Source organism: Micropterus dolomieu, linkage group LG01 (genome assembly GCF_021292245.1).
Source record: "Micropterus dolomieu isolate WLL.071019.BEF.003 ecotype Adirondacks linkage group LG01, ASM2129224v1, whole genome shotgun sequence".
Taxonomy (NCBI): domain Eukaryota; kingdom Metazoa; phylum Chordata; class Actinopteri; order Centrarchiformes; family Centrarchidae; genus Micropterus; species Micropterus dolomieu.
This window is the reverse complement of record NC_060150.1, coordinates 54,550,984-54,573,689: the sequence shown is the minus strand read 5'-3', so window position 1 is coordinate 54,573,689 and position 22,706 is coordinate 54,550,984. Positions and strand designations below refer to the sequence as shown.

General features: G+C 39.9%; 1 protein-coding gene across 1 annotated transcript; it reads left to right on the top strand.

The window, feature by feature from the left end:
- The first annotated feature begins 445 nt into the window (after nucleotides 1-445).
- Nucleotides 446-19,058, top strand: hoga1 (4-hydroxy-2-oxoglutarate aldolase 1). The gene is made up of 7 exons (XM_046048086.1): nucleotides 446-984; nucleotides 1,792-1,920; nucleotides 2,956-3,083; nucleotides 3,505-3,639; nucleotides 12,518-12,614; nucleotides 15,544-15,677; nucleotides 18,185-19,058. The coding sequence occupies exons 1-7, from the start codon at nucleotides 771-773 to the stop codon at nucleotides 18,332-18,334; spliced, it is 987 nt and encodes a 328-aa protein (XP_045904042.1). The 5' UTR covers nucleotides 446-770; the 3' UTR covers nucleotides 18,335-19,058.
- The last annotated feature ends 3,648 nt before the right edge of the window (nucleotides 19,059-22,706 follow it).

The following is a 22,706-nucleotide window of genomic DNA, read 5'->3' as shown; positions in this document are numbered from 1 at the left end:
TATTAATTATAATAGTGCATATGTTATTCTAATATAATAGTAATGGCCTTTAGCAGCATGTCTTTAACATAATGGTCACCAGCCTTTCTTTGTGATCATCTTGTTTTCTGTTTCTAATGCTTCCTTCTGTTTTCTTTTATTGATTCTCCCTAAATGTGCCTGTTGGTGATGTTGTCATGTTGACATTTTCAAATCAAGAGGTCCAATAACAACAAACAAATCTATCTTTTTCTTTAAACCCAAATCAACCTTTTATTTTTCAACCGTTTCTGTCCACCACCTCGGTTTCCAAGTTTTTGGGGAGAGTACGTTGCTGGTTTATATGGTGACAGCAAAATTTGTTTGGAATAAAAACCATCCTGGGACGTGCTTGTGGTTGGTGAACCCTTATTGCTCGTGGGCGGAGCTTTGGATCTTTTGCAGAATACTTGCTAACTTTGGTTAGTGAACTGATTCTAACCGCCTGGCAGTCATTTCAAGCAAGTGTCAGTTGAATGAAATTCACTGCTGTGCTGGTAATCGTGTGAATTTAACTGAAAACGCGCATTTGAACAGGCCGCGCAGAGCAAAACGTGCTGCAGGAACGAGTCGTTTCAAGTAAAGAGTTGGGGCAGTTTTAGAGTTGCTCAGAAAACACATATTGGGGTCAATATTTACAAAAGCAGGTTAGTGATTAACTGTCTGTGTAGCAGCAGCTGCACAGAGTCCCAGACAAACTGATCTCACAGAACACAGGGAGCGAGCAGCTCGGTAACTCTGTCGGCTTCACAATGCTGTGCGTCCGGGCCTGGAGAGGTCTGAGTCCCCTGCGCAGAGGAGGTCCCTTGTCAGCATGGAAACGAACCCAGAGCTACACAGTAGCTGCGAGGTTGGACCTCAGTGGGATTTATCCTCCCATTGCCACTCCGTTTACCGCCAAAGAGGACGTAGACTACCAGAAACTGGCGGAAAACCTGCAGAAATATGCCGAGATACCTTTCAAAGGTTAGGCCTGAGGTACCGAAAGCAAATTAAGGAACAAAACTCGGCATTCCCAAAGTAGAGTCCGAGGTGCAGAGGTCCACAGTAAGATAAGCTTGATTTGGTAGTGTTATATTAGTAATGGTTTACTCAGTGGGAGAACAAACAGGACATGTAAAGAGTGTGTGTGTGACTCAGATGAGGTCCTTTAGGAAAACATCCAGTTACATTCTATTCTGCATGTGAAATGTATAAATACTTGGGAAATCAAGCATACTTCCAGCAAACCTGAGGTTCATTAGTTGTTAGTTAGTCATCAGTAGCCTATTTACTTAGGGACCTGATTGAGTGGACAAAGTTCAGCACAGAGGGAAAAACGCAAAATCACCCAGATGCCTGTAGCTGTTTGTCGCCCTCTGGTGGTATTTTATTGCCACAAAATATTTTTTTATATTTTTTTATTAATTTTTGTTTGTGTGTATATCTATAATGTGTGTGTGTGTATATATATATAATATAATATGTGTATATAATGTGTATATATATATATTTGTATGTGTGTGTGTGTGTGTATATATATATGTATATGTATATATATATATATATATATATATATATATATATATGACAGAATAGTTTATAACAGTATCTACAGTTTGGTCTAAGGGATGACACTAAAATGTCATGTACAATAAATGGAAAGTTTCCCTGGCCACAAGTCTCAGAGGTATGCATGGTTAGTCACAAACAATCAGACAGATAAACATTAGGACATCAGTTGACCTTCTTTGCAGAGGTAACCAAAGGAAAACGGTGTGTTCTGTGTTGCAGGCCTAGTGGTTCAGGGCTCCAATGGTGAGTATCCATACCTGACAGAGGAAGAACGGGTGGAGGTGGTGAAGACAGTCAGACGATCGCTGCCGGCAGACAAACTGCTGATGGCCGGATCAGGCTGTGAATGTAGGTTTCAGTGTGTGTGTGTGTGTCTATAAACACCTCTAACGTACAGCATTAACTACTACAACTATGAAAAGCAACACAGATTTTCAGGCACCATAGGATGAACATGAAAATGCTGAAGGAATAGTGTGTCTTCCAGTTTTCCATCTGCATCAATCAAAATAAAAAAAAAAAAAACATACACCGTTTATTCAAAGCTACAAATGTGTATTTTAAAAACCTCTGTTAACAATTCAGACGTGTGTGGAGCGCTGAAAGCTCAAATTGACTTTACATGTTTCCAATATAGATTTTGGTGACCTTGATTGAGCTCATTATGTGTTTTTTATGTGCTGATAATTGAAGTCAAATGGAGTCTGGAGCAGTTTTATTGGCTGTTCAGGTCTATAGCACATAAACAACATTCAGAGAGGGAGAGAGATGTGCATTAACTCGTTCTTTAGTTCCTCTACTTCCTCCATTCATTGAAGATATAAAAACCTTCTGGGCTCTTTCTTCAAGTATTTCACAGATTTTTATTCAATAAATATTCCACTGACAGGCACATTGTTTCATAAATTGTCTGGGTCCTGCTTGACCTTGAAACCACGAAATGCTGCTGATGAAAGGAATTCTTTTAAATCCAGGGGTCAGTTTTCCAGCCACATTCAGTCTTTACATTTGTCTTTCCTCCGTCCTCTTCTTTACCGTATAATTAAAGCCAAGGTTGTTGTATTTAGTTTATTAAGTAGGAGAGAGAAGACATATATACAGTTGATGGAATATAAATGGAGGCATTGTACGAGGGTCCACGTGCATTACGTGTACATACAGAAGGTGTATTAAGAATTAATATATACCACAGAAATCCCTTGAACTGAGGGAACAAACAGCCAAAGAATGAAAAGGTGTAAAACCTCCTGCAGTCATGAGTTACTCCAGTCCTTCAACTCTTTGTCTTGATAAAAGGTTTTTGACAGGTATACGAAAGCTCTGTGTGTGTGTGTGTGTGTGTGTGTGTTAGTAAAGTCGCTTTCGCCTCTTTCATCTCTTCAGCTACAAGAGCCACAGTCCAGCTCACAGAGAAGATGGCGGCAGCCGGAGCCGACGCCGTCCTCGTGGTAACGCCCTGCTTCTACAAGGGCAAGATGGACAGCCGAGCTCTGATCCAGCACTTCACAAAGGTCAGCAGACACACAGTCTCACACACACGTACTTAAATACTTGTAAGGACCCTAATAGACATAATGCAATCCCTAATCCTTACACTACACTTAACTCTAAAACCTAAAGCCGAGTCTTAATTAAGGACTGCCCAAAATGTTCTCACTGTTCAAAACATGTTAAATTGACTTGTCATTGAAAGATGACGTACAAGAGCACACACACACTGTCAAAGAGCTCCAACTCTTAAACATGAATTACAGTACATATTTTAAAAAAGTGTGGAAACCACTGATTCAGGATATTAGTATATTATATTAGTATATAAGTATTTAATTGATGGGTGTAGCCATAATTTACTTTGGGTGTGTATATTTTAGTATAATAATAACATTTCACTTTTGAATGAAACCTGAATCGTTACGTTTATTGTAAATGCAGGTGGCGGACAGCAGTCCTGTGCCGGTAGTTCTGTACAGCGTACCGGCCAACACAGGTCTGGAGCTGCCGCTGGACGCTGTGATGCAGTTGTCTCAGCACCCAAACATCCTGGGCCTTAAAGACAGTGGAGGAGATGTAAGAAACACTTCCACAGCATTGTTTTTATTTTTCTGTCTTTGGATTTTGAGACAATATTATTGACACGTTGTTGTTTTTTACCAACTGTATTACTGATATAAAGAGTGAAACAATGTGAAAGAAAAAGCAATGCTATTATATGGCAGCCATAAAGTAACAATGTTGGTACATTGTATTACTGCACAATTAGTAGAAACAGCACTGTATTGCTGTGTTCATTTAAGCAGCCGCTTTTAAGTCAACTAGCTGATGTGGACAGGAGAGTGTAGGGGTGCTGCTGAAGAACCTAAAACTGAAGTGTGCATCCCACAGGGTTGATTGCAGGGTTACTTGCTGTTGCGAGCTCTTAATACCGTCTGTGTGGGAAGTGTTTGCAAGAAGTTGCAAATGCATTTCTGATTTGGGAAATAACATGTTTGTCCACTTGCTGGGAGACAGAAGCGTGGGTGTAGTTCAAGCACAGAGTGTCCCTGCTCAATTGTAGGCGTGAAGAGGCCAAACTCAGAAAACAATGGGTGATGGGTCAATTTGAGGAAGGCAAACAAGTTGCAGTAAGATTATTCAGGACATGAGTGGCAAACACAGAGTTCCCCACATCAGCCAGCTGCTGCTATTTGGCAGATTGCCTTTATAAAAACTCTTACACGTTCAGCATGGATGGCATTAGCTGGAATTGAATTTTGATATATTTTGGCCAAAGTATATTTGAAATGGGTTTGCAGGGACAAGAAGACATACTGTATCGATAACGAAAGTGGTATTTTATATGCAGTCTCTGGTGTAAACAGGCTTGTAGGCCAAGTGTGAATTGTCTCACAGCGGCCTCACACTGCAATCTCCATTCTCCAATGCAGATCTAAAACGGCATGTGTTTGGTTGTGCTACCATGTGGAAATGTCATCAGAGTAGACTGGGTATGTTTACTGCAATTACATGAGAGTTTGCGTGTATTTTAGCTACATTATAACTTATAACCATTGGCGTTGCCAGGTCAGTTTTCCGGGGCTTTTGACTGTAGCCCAGACTGTAACTCAGCAACAGCAACAAAAATATTTTCCATTTTAATATGCAATAATCTTCATGGTGCAGCCTGACTCGCGGAGGCTACTTGCAATTCTGTTGATACATTTTGTTTGAAGTTCACATAACATGAGTAAGCACGAGAGGAGAGAGAGAGGGAGCGCATTGCACACAGCTTCAGGGCTTGTCCGCGACAACTGAAAATTGTAATCAAAACATTTAAATATAAATATTGTCAGTCAGTGTCTAGTCACTGTATTTGCTACACAAACGGTCGCCACAAAGTAGTGAGAGGATATAGTGACACACCTGACCGCGACACAGACACCTGATGCTCTGTGTCCTGCCGTCTCTGTCCCCCTCGCTCTTCTCGTAATGACAACTTTTGTCTCAAAATATTATTCTGCAAATGTCAGAGAACACAGATATGTGGGAGAGATTCTGAATGTGCAGAAGGTTTTGAACATGAGCAGGAAATCTGCTGGAGCTATAACAGGAGCTATAAAAATCCAGGAGTTTATAACTGAATTCAATTTAATTAAGCTAATTTATCACTGAGGTGAAAAGGGGCTTCATGCACATTTAAAAAGACTTCAGGCTACTTCAGGCATGTCTGCATGTATGTTGACTCAGCGGGATTAAATTAATTAATTAATTAAAAGGGATTAAATGAGAAAAGTTGATCTACAGGAGAAACATATCTGGCAGCAATACAGAATCCCTGAGAGGTTTACTGCATTATATTACAATATTTTTTATTTATTTTGCATTGCCACCTGAATTTTGTGTTTCCTTTTATATAAATAAAGACATTTCCTCAATAAATTGGTATAGAGAAATTCACCAGAATGCAGGAAATTAAGTGTTTAAAGTCCAGATTTTTCAGGGGGAGGAACACGGGTGAAAACATGAAAGATTTTTGGGCTGAGCGAAGCCCCCAAGGTTTCAAACGTCCCTTTTATAACTGTTACTACTTGAACATATGCAGTTGGATCAAGGCAACAGTCCATGAAGATACTATTCATATTTAATATGTAACTTTGAGTTGGGTTATACTAGAATGAGCTGACAGCATATAACAATTAACAACTTGGGACACAGAGATTAAGAAATCACAAATATTCTAAGGTTTGTGGATGACTATTATTAGTCATGCTAAATTTCCAGATGATTCCTGAATATCACTAAAACTTGGTTGTTAACATTAGAAAGTAGCGCAACTGTCGATGCCATCTAAAAGCAGGTCCACTAATGCAGGCCCTTGGCTTTGATTGTATTTGAAATTATTTTTCTAACAATTAGGTTTCCTGAACCTCATGCAGCTTTTTGAATGACCTGAATAATGTGATATTATATCTCTCACTGTATATCTCGCACTGTTGTTGGCTCAAAAGGTGGCTCTGAACAGTAAGTGTAGGCTGCAGAAGTGGTTTGTAAAGTTTCCATGGACCTTTGATGCTTTTGTTTTTACAGTGAAACAGTTAAAGTTCAGTCTATAAAGTTTGCAGCTCACATAATTGGGGTGCTGGAGCTGAGAGTCAATGTCAAAAAATAGGAAAAGCATATACATGTCCCAGTCTCCCAGAAGAAGGCCCAAGAAGGCCTCAAATAATTCCGTGCAATGTTCGTTTATTGATTTTTCACAAAATGGAGTGGTGATGGAGCAGTGGATAAGACACATACCTTAGGCGTGAGAGACCCGGGATCAATTCCCACTGTGACACATCCACCAATGTGTCCCTGAGCAAGACACTTGACCCCTTAGTTGCTCCAGAGGCGTGCGACTTCTGACATATAAATATCAATTATAAGTCGCTTTGGATAAAAGCATCAGCTAAACAAATAAATTTAAAATTGCACTTAAGTACAGTATTTCAGTAAATGTACAATTACTTACCATCACTGGTGTATTCTTTTGAAACCAGCTGTTTTGCAGAGCTTGTTAGAGGATCACACAATGGGAAAAATCCGCGGATTATCTCAGCTGCTTCGAAAACAAACTAACTACATGAAGAAACAACAAGTATAAATAGATTTGTTTGTGTTTCCACATGTTACTATTCTGGACACACAAGACTTAGCAGCAGTTCGATTTCTAGGTTTTTTTTTTCTCTGAGATATTAGTCAATTTTATTATTTATCCAAAGTAGGCAATTTATGCTGAAGTACACATATAAACATGTAACACAACATAATAAACAAACAGCAGTTGGCCTGAACATTTGTACAGAAGTGGCTTGCACCAATGCACAGTGAGTCTTTTAAGCTCCTCTAGAGAAAGCTATAAGTGTCCACCGTAACCATGCAGCACCTATAGATAGTATAAAGAACACTGACTATTACCAACCTCCCCTAGCAACATAACCATTTCAATGTAATATGCGTCACCATCAACAGAACATGACACATCTCTATAATTCTGGATATTGCTGTTCTCACACAAGATCAACAATACAAATATAGCATACTGCACCTCAATAATAAAAAGCATAACTGACACTGTCACTATATCATCATCATCTTCATCCCCATCCCCACCATCATCACCATCACTAAGGTAACAAACTTGTCAACAACAGCAGCAGTTACCTCATCTTTCCATTAGCATTCAAGGCTTGAATGGAGACATGGATGAAGGATTTCTTGGACCTGTTTTTCATGGCAATAGGGGCCTTTAAGCGCAGGCCAGATGGTAACAGCTTTAGGGGATGGGCACAATCTGAGTGAATGGCCATTTTAAGCACCTGCTTGATGGATATGTGATTCAAACTACTGAACTGTACTCCTGCTATCTTTCTGGCCACCTTAACAATATTAGCAAGGGCATTTCTCTCTTTGGTACCAAGGTTGCCATACCAGCAGATGATAGAAAAGGAGATGGCAGACTCAATTAAGGCTCTATATATAACAGTGTCATTAGAGTCTTATAAATTTAGCAAATATCTTTAATCAAAAATAATAATAACAATAATAATACATTTTATTTATAGGCACTCAAGGTCACCTCACAAAACATAATAAAACAGGGTACAAAACAACTGGAAACAAAGAGTGATAAAGAGTGATCAGTTGGGATATGCCAGTTTAAAAAGATGTGTTTTCAGGTGGGATTTAAAAATAGAAAAGCGAGTTAATGTTGCCGATGTCTGGTGGAAGAGAGTTCCAGAGACGAGGGACAGAGCGTCTGAAGGCTCTGAACCCCAAGGTGGTCAAACGAGCAGGAGGTACAGTGAGGTGAACAGAAGAAGAAGAGTACGGGTGGGTGTGTTAGTATGAAGGAGGTCAGTGACGTACCGAGGAGCGAGGTTATGAATGGCCTTGAAGGTCAAGAGAAGAGTTTTGAAATCAATGCGGTATGCGGCCAATGAAGCTGCTGAAGGACAGGAGTAATATGATTAATAGAAGGGGTTCTGGTGATGATACGGGCAGCAGAATTCTGAACTAGTTGAAGTTTATTTATGGATTTGAGAGCAAGACCAACGAGAAGAGAATTACAATAATCAATGCAGGATGTGACCAGTGTGTGAACGAGAATGGCTGTACTAGTGGGTGAGAGAGACGGTCGGAGCCGATTAATGTTACGTAAATGGAAGTATGCAGACCGAGTGACATTATTAATGTGAGCTTAAAATGAAAGTGTGCTGTCGAGGATAACACCCAGACTCTTAACCTGAGAGGAGGGGGAAACTGTGGAGTTGTCAATGAGAAAAACTGTCCGATTTATTCCAAGTGGATTTGGTGCCAATGAGGAGATCCTCGGTTTTGTCACTGTTCAGTTTTAGGAAGTTGCAAGAGAACCAGGATTTGATTTCAGTTAGGCAATCAGAGAGGGAGGTGGGAGGGAGAGGTGTGGTAGGTTTGGTGGACAGGCAGAGCTGGGTGTCATCCGCATAGCAGTGGAAATGGATGTTAAATTTATGGAAAATATGGCCAAGAGGAAGCAGATAGGTTATGAACAGAAGGGGCCCAGGACAGAGCCCTGGGGAACACCGGTAGTGAGAGGGGAAAACTCTGATTTGAAGAGAGAGGGTGAGCAGGCTAGACGGTAGGAAGAGGATGAAACTGACAAGCAGTTGGTTTTGAATTTCTAATAATGTCCAATATTTCAGCAACAGTGCGAAGCGAGAATCTTGAAAATAAACAAGAAAGAGGTGTCGGGAGAACTGAAAAAGACAGACTGTGAGAGGTATTAGTAGTCAGTTGCTGGTGAATCTTGTGTATTTTGGATTTAAAAAATGACATTAAGGAATTACAATAAGCAGATGAGTACAGATGAGGCGCGAGAGATTACGGTGGTCGTAGTATGTTGATGAGCATGGACAACAGGGTTCTGGTATTACCACCTGAACTGATTATATCTGCATAATAGGTGGATTTGGCTGTAGAGAGAGCGTCCTTGTAGTGGAGAATGTGGTTTTGTACATTTCTTGGTGCACAACGAGTCCAGTTTTCTTGTAAAGGCATTCCAGGCGACGACCTTTTACCTTCAGCTGGCGTAGTTCTGATGTAAACCATGGGACAGAATGGGTGAAGGAAACAGTCAGGGTTTTTAAAGGAGCCAGAGAATTTAAAATGTTTTGTAGGTCATCGTTGTTGTGAAAAACCAGTTCATCAGGGTTGGAACAGTTTATTTCACTAGAGAGAGTGTTTAAATTAATGTCCTTAATATTTCTGAATGAAATGACACGTGGCAGTTTTATTTTGGGCAGTGTTAAGTTGACAGTGCAGGCCGCAGTGCAACCATGAGGAGTGACACCAGAGCAGCAAACCAAGTCCAAAATATGACCTTTGGAGTGAGTGGGAAAGTGAATATGTTGCTCCAATCCAAAACTGTCCAGGCGGGATGTAAATTCCCTTGTGTATGCATTAGAGGTATTGTCCGTATGTATATTAAAGTCTCCCAGCAGTATTACGTTAGTGGAGAGTGAGCAGATAAATGTGAGAAAAGCAGCAAATTCATTTATAAAGTCAGTATTGGGCTTGGGTGGACGATAGATAGTGGCCACTATAGTTGGAATAGGGCCGTTCAGTTGTAGGGCGATGAATTCAAATGAACCGTACAGGTACAGAAACAGGTGAGATTTATATATAAATATATATTGATATAAATAGGCGTTGCTGACCTTTCTTACATAACATTTTTGACACTGAGCCTATCCAATAGCAATTTTCCAAAACAACTCAATCACAATAACATTTAATATACAGAATGTACAGATTATGGATTTATAAGGACAAGGAGAGAAAAGAGACACTTTTCATGTCACCAAATAAAGCAGATGAAAGATACCTCTTGGCTGCCACTTGGTTCATAACATTAGCTCCTGCTGGCTGATAAGTGTTATCACTATTACTATAAAGAAACTACGGACACTCCGCTGCCGTGACATTTGTGATAGCTAGGCTATGTGTTGATCTGACGAGCCCAAGGTGGATGCACTTACATGCGTCTTTTGAACATACCATAACACAGATCCAAAATATTATTGATGCTGCTCGCTCGACATCTCAATACACAAGGCCAGTTACTGGAGCACACTTTGTGCTCAAAAGCTCAAAAACAACAGACAAACACAAATCTACACCTTCTACTGCACAAGTGTGCACCTTCGGGACATTTCAGTGTTGACGATCGGCAGAGAGTGACAGCAGTCAGATCTGACAGATGTGGAACTGGCCATTTGTGAAAAAGTGAATAGGACATACTGAGAGTGATAACAGATGAAGATTTGTGAAGATCCAAGAGGCTCAGCTGGCAGGTTCAGTCATGTCATGGGTTTGAATCCTGCTTGAGACATATGTCATTCACCAATCTTTCCTAATTGTCTTCAATATGAACTCTCTATAAGGCACTTCGCTCTGCTTTTAATGTTCTTGTCATGCAGTTGAGATATTTACTGCTTTAACAATTCTCCCCTGAGGTATCATTAAAATTTTATCTCATCTTACCTCATCTCCTCTAATGATTCCTCCTGCTCCGCACACATCGTCGGGTGTTTTTATTTTAAGCCTGTGACCCTTCTGCATGTGCCAGACATGTGAATTCAGTGAGCGTTATGGCGAGGCATCATCTCCTGTGCACACAGACTAAAATCAACCTGTCTTTTCAATCCAAACAATTATCTTCACTTAAGTGAAATAATTACAACGCCTACTATTATTTATCCCTGCGAGAGAGCCGGGAGCATTTCTAGTTACGTTTTAACAGCTCACACAAAAATAGTCATGAAACACTAACTAATGCTGCTATTTTTTTTTCATCATTACAAAAAACAGGTGTTGATTTAAGATGACAAGCTTAATGACTTTAAAGACATTGTCTCTACATTCACAGTCTGTTCTGGCTGACAAATAACAATTCAATCTGGTTTCTTAACTTTCTTTTTACATTGAATTTATAACAATTTTAAAATTCAATTTTTGTTTGTATTTCTTGTTATATATAAACTCCATTTATTGATTTTTTGTTGCCTCAAGGCAATGTTGTGTTGTGTGTACTGTTGGCTACTTGTAAAGGCATCACCATGCTCAATAATGGACATTATTGGTCAATGGTCAATGTTTGCTCTAACTACTGATTCTCATAGGCAAAAATAGTCACAGGTACATGTTGTATTCTAAAGGTGATTAGTGGTTCGGGTGTTTCAAAAGACAAATTACAGCAGAGGTTGATAGGGAAATTGTTATTTTTGCATTTATTTAGTCATAAAAGTGACTACTGTTCATCCTGTACTAAATGCTTCAGCTCATGATGAATGGGGGCAAAAACAAAAAAGTGCATTTATTATTTATTTATTTTGTTCCGTATATATTATATGTTCTAATACAGTTAATGCAAATATGCATATCGAATGCTTATGTTGCCTATGTTATTAGCTAATAATTACAACTGAAGTCTGTTATTTTCCTGGTGTTTTTATACCCACATTGCACATTCTTGCCCCGAGGAAACAAAAAACAAAATATCTGGGTGGCGGTGATCAAGACCCCAATCTTCAATAGAGGGTTAAGTTTCTCTATGCTCTCGAGTTGCACACTAATGAAGATAATGGGACTTAAAAATAAAGGCTAATGAGTGTTTTTCTGTCACCGGGGCAGACAGTACCCTTGCTGCGATGTTATTTTCCCATTGGGGAGCTGTATCGAAATAGCCAGAGTACTCAAGCTTTCAGGAGACCAGCAGGAGCTCCTATAACCTGATTGACTGACTGATCAATTACAGTCCTGCGTGTTTGAAATGACTGATATGGGGAAACTGATTGACAGCCGGCAGTTAAAAATAGACCCTCCTTGGTAACGGTGATGGAGACTGAAACCGGAGGCTGCAGGTTTTCCCTGTGGAGTTTTCAGCTTCATGTGCTGAGAAGCCGTGGAGTTGTCTTACACTCCCTTTGAATATTTCAGGTTTATTTGGATTCTGTGCTTCATATCCAGATTGACAAAAGAGAATTGAAAGAGGCAAAACAAAATAGGGAGCTTATTAATAATTCATGAGCCTTTCCCATCCTCCTCTTTTGAACATGATTCCTCTTTTTTTTTTCTCACTTGGGACTTGTCTGTTTTCTTCTTTCTTTCTCTTCCTCCTCGTCCTTCTTCTTCTTCCTTTTTGGATCTTGAAAAACCCCTCCTCCCAAAACCTCCACCGTGTGAAGAGCCAATGCTCATCTCAATTTGAGCGATTTGTTTACCTTGTGAGACGTTGGCTTTGTCATGGTCTCTTGTGACAGCCTCTCCCGGGATTAAAAAAACAACACCAGATATTAGTCCTGACAGCAGGGAGGAGTGATAGCAATGAAACAGAGCAGATTTTTACCTCCTTCTCTCTCTCTCTGTTTCTTTTTTACCCGTTTCTCAGATCTCACGGATCGGCCTGATTGTGCACAAAACCAAAACGCAGGATTTCCAGATGTTGGCGGGCTCAGCAGGGTTTCTCATGGCCGCTTATAGTGTCGGTAAGAATCCCTAAAACAGCGCTGTTCCTCACTGTTCTGTAGCCTTCATCCCCCAGGCTGCAATCTCCCCTACTGTTTCTTATCTTTTTATCTGCAACCAGTGGAGAAGTTGAGTTTGTTGTCTTTTTGTATATCAAAAGGCCTCACTGCACAAATACAAATGTAAAGAAATGTCCACATAATTCACAAATATCAAGTTATTTGGTGTTTTGATAACTGCTCTTCATGAAACTGCTGGCTATCAGAACATCCCCGTCTTTCTACCCATGAACACTTGCATTCTGGGAACACTTCCTGTAGTTGTTTCGGATTTTACTGCAAAATGTTAGACATCATCCAGATATTTAGTTGCTGGGGGTACATGTCCTAAACAGGTCCTGATTTTTAGATTTTGTACCGCTCAAGCAGCAGTTTTAATGTAATTTCACTATAAAAATTAATTGGCAAAAGCATTACTTGAGACATTCTGTTGGGACGCATGTGATCTTTCATTTTCATTTGAAGTTGCAGTAAATCATAAAAAATCTTAGTATGTCGGGCATGTTACTGTAAGCTTAGATAAGAAGGAACCTAACGAGTCATGTTCGCCCACTGTCTCACACACACACACACACACTCCCACAGCTCTCTCATCTTTGCTCTTTGACATCCTCTCATTTCCATAACTGAAATATGGGAGTAATTGGATGTGTGAGTGACTTACACAGCTAATGCAGAGCAAGGGAACGCCAGTGAGTAATTAATATGAAAATGTGTCCACGCTGTGAGTGTGTGTTCAAGTCTGAAATTAATGCTCCCAACATCCCCCAAAATGATGCTGAAAGTGCCAGTCAAAACCTCTGAGAGATTCCCAAGAAAGAGCTTTGATTGCAAAGTTAAGACTGTTCACTCACATCTAACATGTGCAGATTTAGCGCGCTTGTGTTTTACTAAATGATCGCAAGATTCAAACCAAAATATCTGTTATCATGGTTTTTCTATTTCTCTGACAGAAATATGTGGAAGCCCAAAGTGTTATCCAGCTCTTGAAGTCATTATTATGCAAGGACATTTATAACATTTTGGGAAATTGTACCCTGTTTAGGGTTTGTGCATAAACATGTTGTTGGGACACTACAGGTGATGATGGCATCTTAAATTATATGTGTCAGTGATTTTTTTTTAATCATAAAAACCAGAACTTCATAACACGCATAACTATACACATACAGCCTCCAACCTTGCTGAAATGTGGAACATTCAGTATTTCTGTTGTTAGCTTTAACAAACACTGTTCTGCAATGCTGGTAAAACTTCATGGGAGCTATATGTTTTTTTAATTTAAACAAATCAGTTTAATGAAAATCATCAATAGTTAAAGCATTTAATAGATAGTGCTGTAGTAGGTACTAGTTTATGAGGTTTTATGGATAATAAACCATGAACAAATTTTACTTTCTCAGAAAGACTGAGTTAGAGAAGCCAGTGGAAGTGTTGTAAGGAGTGTAAGGGCTCTGCGTTCCATTTATTCTTTGTTGTTAGTAATGTTATCTTGCCAGTATGTGACAAAAGTTGAACACATGACAGATAATGTCCATGGTTCTACGTAATCTATTTTTATTCAGGTGGACTATCTGCAAAAGAAAGATAAATGGTAAAGGTAGAAAAGTGTTAATTGATTATGACAGTAATTTAATTAGTGTGATTTGTGTGAATGTGTTTATTTCCACGTGTCATTGGTAGAAATCTGTTTCAGTTGGTTCTGGCTTAGAAATCTGTTCTCCCACTTTCCTGGACATTTTCAATCAAATAGTGTCTCTGTTCATGAGCTGTCGCTAGCAGTGCAGTGAGGAGGCACGGCCGCAGCGTTAGGTAAGCTGCTGTCAGCTGTGTGATCTGAGCGGCAGCAGACCACAGAAACATAAATCAGACAAAATCTGCCCATCACTAGCCGCCGGCTTGTCTATCCACAACAACAACTCCAAGGCCACGGAAGGAGGCTGACTGCTTTTCAGACACAGATATTGAGATGTTACACTGAAAGGCCTTGATATCATGTTGCCTGGGAAAATGAATAGGCCCATGTATTTATCTCTGTAAATAAAAAAAACAGGCATCATAAGAAGCGCTACTGATCTGTCAGGACAGAAAAATGACAGGATGGAACGCTGGAATTTGCGGCGAATGGCTTTATTTAAGAGGAATATGTGTTCAGCTTAAACTCAGGCAGTAAACATACGTACCTCACTTTGCTCCATTTTACTTTTGGTTGTTTGAACACTGAATTCTGTCCACACATTGTCAAGTGAAAGCTACAGCTGATGAATGATTCTCTGTTGAGGAAATCCTCCAGTGTCTTGGGCAACTCAAGTGCTTCGTCTACTTTGCTGTGGTGCATGCTAATGTTTTAGTGCTCTGTGCATGATTGGTGGGTGGATCATTTAATATTCTAAACATACTAAGCACATGGATTGCACCCAGCAAACTGATCAAACCTGATTTCTCAGGCCAACTTCTTGATATGAAACCAAATTTTTATTTGTCTTCAGCGCTAATTAGTAAATATTAGCATGCTTGCGAGATTAGGTTTGCACTTATCTTACTCAATGCTAGAAAAACCATAAATAGGGAAAAAAATTAATAAGATGCATAGATAAATAAAGTAACAAACAGAATAAACAGTTTCCAGCAGTAGTAAATGGTGCTAGAGAGCATGTTAACAAGCCGCTATTAGCATTAAGCTCAAAGCACTGCTGTGCCTAAGTGCAGCTTCACAGAGCTGCTAGTGTGTCTATAGACTTTGTCTTATTTTCTCTTTTTGTCGAGACAAGTTATATCACATGAAAGGGAAAGAAAATCTCTCATTTTATAAAAAAAACTGAAAGGAAAGAGGGTAAAAAAGCATACAAATACATGTATTTTAACTCTCCATTGTGATCTGGGTGTCTAGGTGCTGTTGGCGGAGTGTGTGCGCTGGCTAACGTGCTTGGCCGAGAGCTGTGTGAGTTGGAGCGTCTGTGTGTGTCCGGTCACTGGGAGGAAGCCAGAGTCCTACAGCAGCGCCTCATCGAGCCCAACGCCGCTGTGAGTACCATCTGCTGCATGGTGGACACTTTTAGCCTCCACAGAACAAACGCTCCTCAGAGACTGACTCGCACAAATAGTGACAGACTGGAGGTTTAGTCACATTTCTGAGAGGTAGAACTGATCTGGAGCCTGAAATCTCACTGGTTGCATTAATCCTCAGTGGGAGAAGACAAGCTACAGTTGTTTTGGGCTAGAAACTGCAGTTTTGGACTATTGAGATTTGTATTCTTAAGGATTTGATGGGTCTTTGGCTGCATTTGATGACCTTTAACTCAACAAAAATCCACTCTGCCCTTCCCGGTCATTTGCATATGCCAATTTTACATCAGGCATTGATGTGATTGATAAAAAGTAACCTAATATAACAAATAAAATGTTTAAATTAAAACCACCTTCATGTAAATGTGATGTAAAATCTACCTTTACTGTAGTTTGGACAATTTGAAATATACGCTAACATTTAAAAGTTTGGGGTCACCCACACAATTTTATTCATCAAATGAATAGAAAATTTTGTCAAGACATTGACGAGGTTAGAAATACAAATTTTTATTTGATATAATAATTTTGTCCTTCAAACTTTGCTTTCGTCAAAGAATCCTCCATTTGCAGCAATTACAGCCTTGCAGACCTTTGGCATTCTAGCTGTCAATTTGTTGAGGTAATCTGAAGACATTTCACCCCACGCTTCCTGAAGCACCTCCCACAAGTTGGATTGGCTTGATGGACACTTCTTACGTACCATACGGTCTGCTCCCACGACAGCTCAGGAGGGTTGAGATCTGGTGACTGCGCTGGCCACTCCGTTACAGACAGAATACCAGCTGACTGCTTCTTCCCTAAATAGGAAATTGGCTCCAATACGCTGTCCACAGGGTATGGCATGGCGTTGCAAAATGGAATGATAGCCTTCCTTATTCAAAATCCCTTTTACCTTGTATGAATATCCCTCTTTACCAGCACCAAAGCAGCCCCAGATCATCACATTACCTCCACCATGCTTGACAGATGGCGTTGGGCGCTCCTCTAGCATCTGTTAACTTGTTCTGCGTCTCACGAATGTTCTTCTGTGTGATCCAAACACCTCAAACTTAGATTTGTCTGTCCGTAACGCTTTTTTCCAATCTTTCTCGGTCCAATGTCCGTGTTCTTTTGCCCATCTTAATCTTTTCCTTTTATTGGCCAGTCTGCCTAGAAGGCCAGCATCCCAGCATCCCAGAGTAGCCTCTTCACTGTGGTGGTTTGAGACTGGCGTTTTGCAGGTACCATTTAATGAAGCTGCCAGTTGAGGACCTGTGTGGCGTCCATTTCTCAAACTAGAGATTCCAATGTATTTGTCCTCTTGCATAGTTGTGCACCCGGGCCTCCCACTTCTCTTTCTATTCTGGTAAGAGCCCCTTTGTGCTGTTCTCTGAAGGGAGTTATACACACCATTGTAGGAAATCTTCAGTGTCTTGGCAATTTCTCGCATGGAATAGCCTTCATTTCTCAGAACAAGAACAGACTGTCGAGTTTCAGAAGAAAGTTCTTTTTTTTTCTGGCCATTTTGAGAGTATAATCAAACCCACAAATGCTGATACTCCAGATACTCAACTAGCTCAAAGGAAGGCCAGTTTTATAGGTTCTCTAATCAGTACAACAGTTTTCAGCTGTGCTAACATAATTGCACATGGGTTTTGTAATCATCAATTAGCCTTTTAACACGATTAGCTAACACAATGTACCATTAGAACACAGGAGTGATGGTTGCTGGAAATGGGCCTCTGTACACCTATGTAGATATTCCATTAAAAATCAGCCGTTTCCAGCTAGAATAGTCATTTACCACATTAACAATTTCAAGACTGTATTTCTGATTAGTTTAATGTTATCTTCATTGAAGGAAACAGTGCTTTTCTTTCAAAAATAAGAAAATTTCTAGGTGACCTCAGACTTTTGAATGGTAGTGTGTGTATATATATATTTATATCTGCTGAGATGGTGGATAGTGCAAGATTTAAAACATACCATGGTCATTTTAAAAGAAGGTGAATGCTTTTGTAAACAAATAGTTTAAACTATGAAACACCAGATCCTGTAAATTTCAAAACTCTTTCTTCTGGAAAACTTCTAGAAAAAGATGCGTCTTTGCACTGAATTAATTTGTACAGTAAATGAAACTTAAAGACACCAAATGAGACAAAGGATGGCACTGCACAACACAAAGTTAAATGTCAGAGTTGTGTGCTGTATGTTCACGGTGCCATTCTGAGCCTGAGTGAGATGTGCGAGGAGACAGCACTGAATAATTAGCTTCAGGCTACAAATGTGTCTGTTAAGGTGTGTTAAATGTCACTGCCCTAACAGTATCAGTCTCTCACGCTAACACCCCCACACGCTGCACCAGGAAAATCCAACTTCACTCTAATATCAAGTTGACACACGGTTTGGATGTAGCTCAGCAGCCAAACATCGATCACAGATAATAAGACTGAAGTAGACTGATTGGAGCTCTGTGTTGCTAGGTGACCAGGAAGTTGGGAGTTCCCGCCCTCAAGCAGGCGATGGAGTGGTTTGGTTACCACGGAGGTGCCTGTCGATCACCTCTTCAGCCGCTCACAGAGGCAGAGACTCAGCAGCTGAGGCGGGACTTCTCCTCCAACGGCTGGCTGTGAGGTGACCCGGGCAGAGTGTATGTGTGTGTTCAGTTGTGTTCAGTCAGTGTGATAGGACACGGGGAGGGGGGGCACACCAAGAAAATATCAAAAACTTTTATCAAGTAATTGTGCAGGCATTACCTTTTTTCATTTTCTGTTTCCTGTGTTTGACAACTCTACAGGCGGTGATTTTTACCTGACTCACCTGTTTAAATTATACCAAATCTTAAAGTTGTGCATAATTAAGGACGGGTCGCTTTGAGTGGAAAGTGGGTGCCCTCTCTGGTGGCTAGCAGCTAGATGGTTCAGCAACCAGGCTTCATTCGACCCACCTCTTTGCCCAGTTTTTGATTAGCCAGACTCAGGCACTGCCAAGATGGCAACGGTGGAGCCGCCTGGAGCTTCACAGTGGCTCTTCAGAAACCTATAGGTGACGTCACGGAAACAACGTCCATGTTTTATACAGTCACAACACATCCATATATGTCGTATTAGACTGGGTATTAATTGCTAATGAAAAAACATGATAGAAAACTATAGATTCTGAAAAACAACTTCCCTGCCCACTCCTCATGTTGTTATTAAAGAAATTACACTAAAATAAATCAGCATCATACAATCAAGTTGCTTCTCTGCTGCACCTCAGTACAAAAATTCAGTAAACTCTAAAGTTACAGAAATATTATGACAGAAATGTTGAATGTGCACTTGTTTTGACAATAAAACATGCATTTCACTTAAATAATATATGTTTTCCCTTTATTAACTTAACTGTTAAGAACAGACAGATTGGTGTTTGGTTGTTCACAGAAGCAAGTGTAAAAAGGATTTGTCAATGGGCATGTTCTTTTTTTGGGAGGGGGGAGGTAACCTTACACTGTACTGTAACAATACTGTATAGTAATACAGTATTACTAATAATAGCTGATTTCACCTACCTCTGTGTTTTTTTGGCATTTATTGTCTACCAGAGCACTCCTTACTGCACATGTGAAAACAGTTAAAGCTGAAATTACCCAGGTAATTAAATCCTAAAAGTATAGCAGGTACCCATGGCAATGACAGCCTTCAGCTTTTTTTCATAGCAGTTTCTTAGCTTTAATCTAACCATGACTCCAATTAGAACCCTTTTATTGGAGGTCTTTAAAAAAAAAAGAAGATTCTAGATCATAAAGAAAAGATGCATTGTGTGTTTCTTGTGTTCCCGTGTGATCAGGAAGACTCCTGAGGGAAAGCTCTAATTACACCCAGGATGTTGAAATCACTACCCACCCAATTTTCAGTAAATCACATCTTATAGTTTTGTTTTTCAAAGGCTTTCAAGGACATTTCCAGCCTGAAATGGTTTTGCTCTTATGTTGGTTGTTCCATGATTTAAGGTATTTTAATCAGTGTTTGCATACTGACTCCTTCACTGTGGGTGATCTTTCTTATTGTGGACCGTTTGACAGTTTGTATTCTGGGCCATAATTACCATTGAGGACACTGATGTTATGTCCTCTGCATTTTGGGGATGTAGAGTTTTTTTTTCAACTATCTTACTACTATCTAACTTTACCAAGAGTAAGTTTGGTCAAATTTTGGTCAAAATCGGAGTATAATAATACTCCACATAGATAATAATAATAATGTACATTAATAAATAAATAACTACATTAGGCTTATTTAGAAATATAGAGGCTGCAGTATGCTATTTGCTGTGGTTCCTGACCTACAAACCATGTTTTTTTGTGCTGTGGCTGAAATATTATGGTGCCATATTTGGTTTTCATAAATTTGTAATTTGAAAATATAAAATACATTCTATACAAACTGATGTTATCACATTTTAGGTATTTAGCAGCCTCAATATGGGTCTGATCTTAACCCCTCAAAAGAGGAGCTCCGCTAACGTCCCACATCATAGATTTGAAGTGGTTTAGGATATCTTGGAGGTCGTCGGCTGCGTATTCAGGGGTGTATGCTGGATGGTTTCTATACATTTACGTATACAGTATCTCATAAAGGTGACAAGTTGTAAATATTTGATTATACTGTATCTTTTCATGTGACAACACTGAAGAAATGACACTTTGCTACAATGTAAAGTAGTGAGTGTACAGCTTGTACACTATTTGCTGTGCCCTCAAAATAACACATCACACAGTCATTAATGTCTAAACCGCTGGCAACAAATGTGAGTACACCCCTAAATGAAAATGTCAGTATGTGCCAGTTCTAGCCATGTGTTCTTTTGTTGTGTTTTAGTGTCATTCAGTATGCTTGCCTTAGCATGCACTATCATATCATATTTTGATTACATATTATCTTAAAAAAACTGAAATTTGCACCAAACAGCAAAGCAGCGTCTTTCCTCAAGCTACTGGTCATGTGGAACACAAATGTAGTAGTTCACAATGAGTGTAATGCTGGACCTGACCTGGATATGCCATGTGATTCACATGCATAGAGCCAAAGAACCATTGTAAATATACAAAATGGCTTAAAAGGATTTAGTTTTAGAAAATTAAAAGGTCTAACATCATTATTTAAAGATCCGCCCCCCTGTGATCCTAATGCCATTTGAAGCCCAATCAATACAATTTAATCATTTGAAGCTTTTTATTCCTTGTATTAAAAAACTTTTGTTCTGGTTTTGAATTAGTTTCATTCATCGTTGCCTGGGTTGCAGTTTCTTTAAGTGGCCACATGGAGGCGACACGCCCCACCGTGCTGCACCTGCACTGCCTGCTCTGAATCAAAGGCATCCCTTTGATCTCAAATAGAGGACCTTGGACCCGGGAGCCGAGTGATGCCAACACTCCTGGTGGGCACACAGGGGGAGGGGTGTAGTATATCTTATTCCTGTTCCCGGGACGGATGAGTGGCGAGTCAGCAAAAGCTGCCCTCAGCACTGCAGCATCACAGGAAGGAGGGTGACGATGGCATGGACACACGCATTCTTCCCCCTCTTGTGTCCTCTGCACTCCATCATCCCTCCACACCTGACAGTTTGTCGTTTGTCTCCTCCTCCTCCTGATCCCTCCATCATCTCTTTCCGCTCTCTCTTTCAGTTTCCTCTCTCTCTCTCCTCTCTATGAATCCCAGCCCCCTAGACGATGATGTGGTGACCTCTCTGTGTAGTGTAGCATGTAATGCTCAGTGCCTCTCTCCCACTTCCCTTTCTGTCTTTGACCCAGATTAAAACCAAGATTAAAACATTCCCAGATTCCTCCTCCCTCATCCTCTCTTCTTTTTTCCCTGTGGTTGCCTGACTCACAGCACATCCCCCTGTACACACACACACACACCTTCCAGGAATACATCCATCCATATAAAATCTTTTGCTCTCTATTTAGCCTTCCACACATTTGAAAATGCAAGCGTCTGTTAACTGTTAATGTGTTTGAGATAAACGATGATACTGTAAAAACCTGCTCAGAGACAGCCAGGGACATCCTGGCAGTAAACTTTCTGTGACCTCTAATCCTCACTTCCTCATTTTACATGTGAATATTCACATCACACCCATTTGAAGAGGCTGTTTGTCTGGTTATTAGGTAACATTTATAATCAGCACGATCAAATTATTGTTTTTGTCTGGCAACAGAAACTGAAAAATATGTAAATGTGTGTTTGTCTGTAAAACAGTTGTGCGATACAGTGTGCGATCACAGGGAGCAGGAGACTGAGCAGAGGTTTAAAAGACAAGTCTGGTGATATTATCTATAATTATGTTTCTGTCAACAAATCCCATGAAAAGACAAAAACCAACAATGGATTGATCCTATAGTATTGTGTGTTTTCCCAAAGCCTGATATATCTTCTTCCTCTGTGCCATAGAGCTCCATTGTTGTCCAAAAACTATTTAAAATGAGCCACAATGTTGCACTGGATGGCATTTCTTATCTACATATCCTGCTGCCAAAAATGCTCACTAGAGCACCAAGTGTGGATAAATCCGCTGCTGGAAATAGTCCCCATCAAATGCACAATTTCCTCCTGTTTGAATCACGTTTGCTAAAAACATTAACCAAACCTTTAAAAATACAAAATTAGGAACCTGCAAATTTAGGAATTGCAACCCGTTTCAAATATTTACATTTTTGGTAGGAAAAAAGATTTGAGCTGAGTTTCACAGATATAACAGTTTTTTTGTCTTTTCATGGGATTTGTTAACAAAAATAAAAATATAGAATATTGCCAGTCTTGTTCTTAAACCAACTGACACTCAGCTGTCTGTCCCACTCCTGACCATATGTTAGCAGTAATGAACAGTTTTGTTGTCCAATTCAGGTGTTAATAATGTGGATTACTCCATGAATATACGTAAACAGCGTTTTCAGATTTAGTAAGCTTAGTGTGGACGTGGTCATATTTTTTTTTTTACTCTTTGTGTTCCTCAACCCAC

What these genes read in the sequence shown, in the direction of transcription:
- hoga1 (XM_046048086.1), top strand. Translation starts at nt 771, where the DNA reads ATGCTGTGCGTCCGGGCCTGGAGAGGTCTGAGTCCCCTGCGCAGAGGA. An exon ending in TTAAAGACAGTGGAGGAGAT is followed by an intron (nt 3,640 to 12,517) that starts GTAAGAAACACT and finishes CCCGTTTCTCAG; the next exon opens with ATCTCACGGATCGGCCTGAT. An exon ending in TCATCGAGCCCAACGCCGCT is followed by an intron (nt 15,678 to 18,184) that starts GTGAGTACCATC and finishes CTGTGTTGCTAG; the next exon opens with GTGACCAGGAAGTTGGGAGT.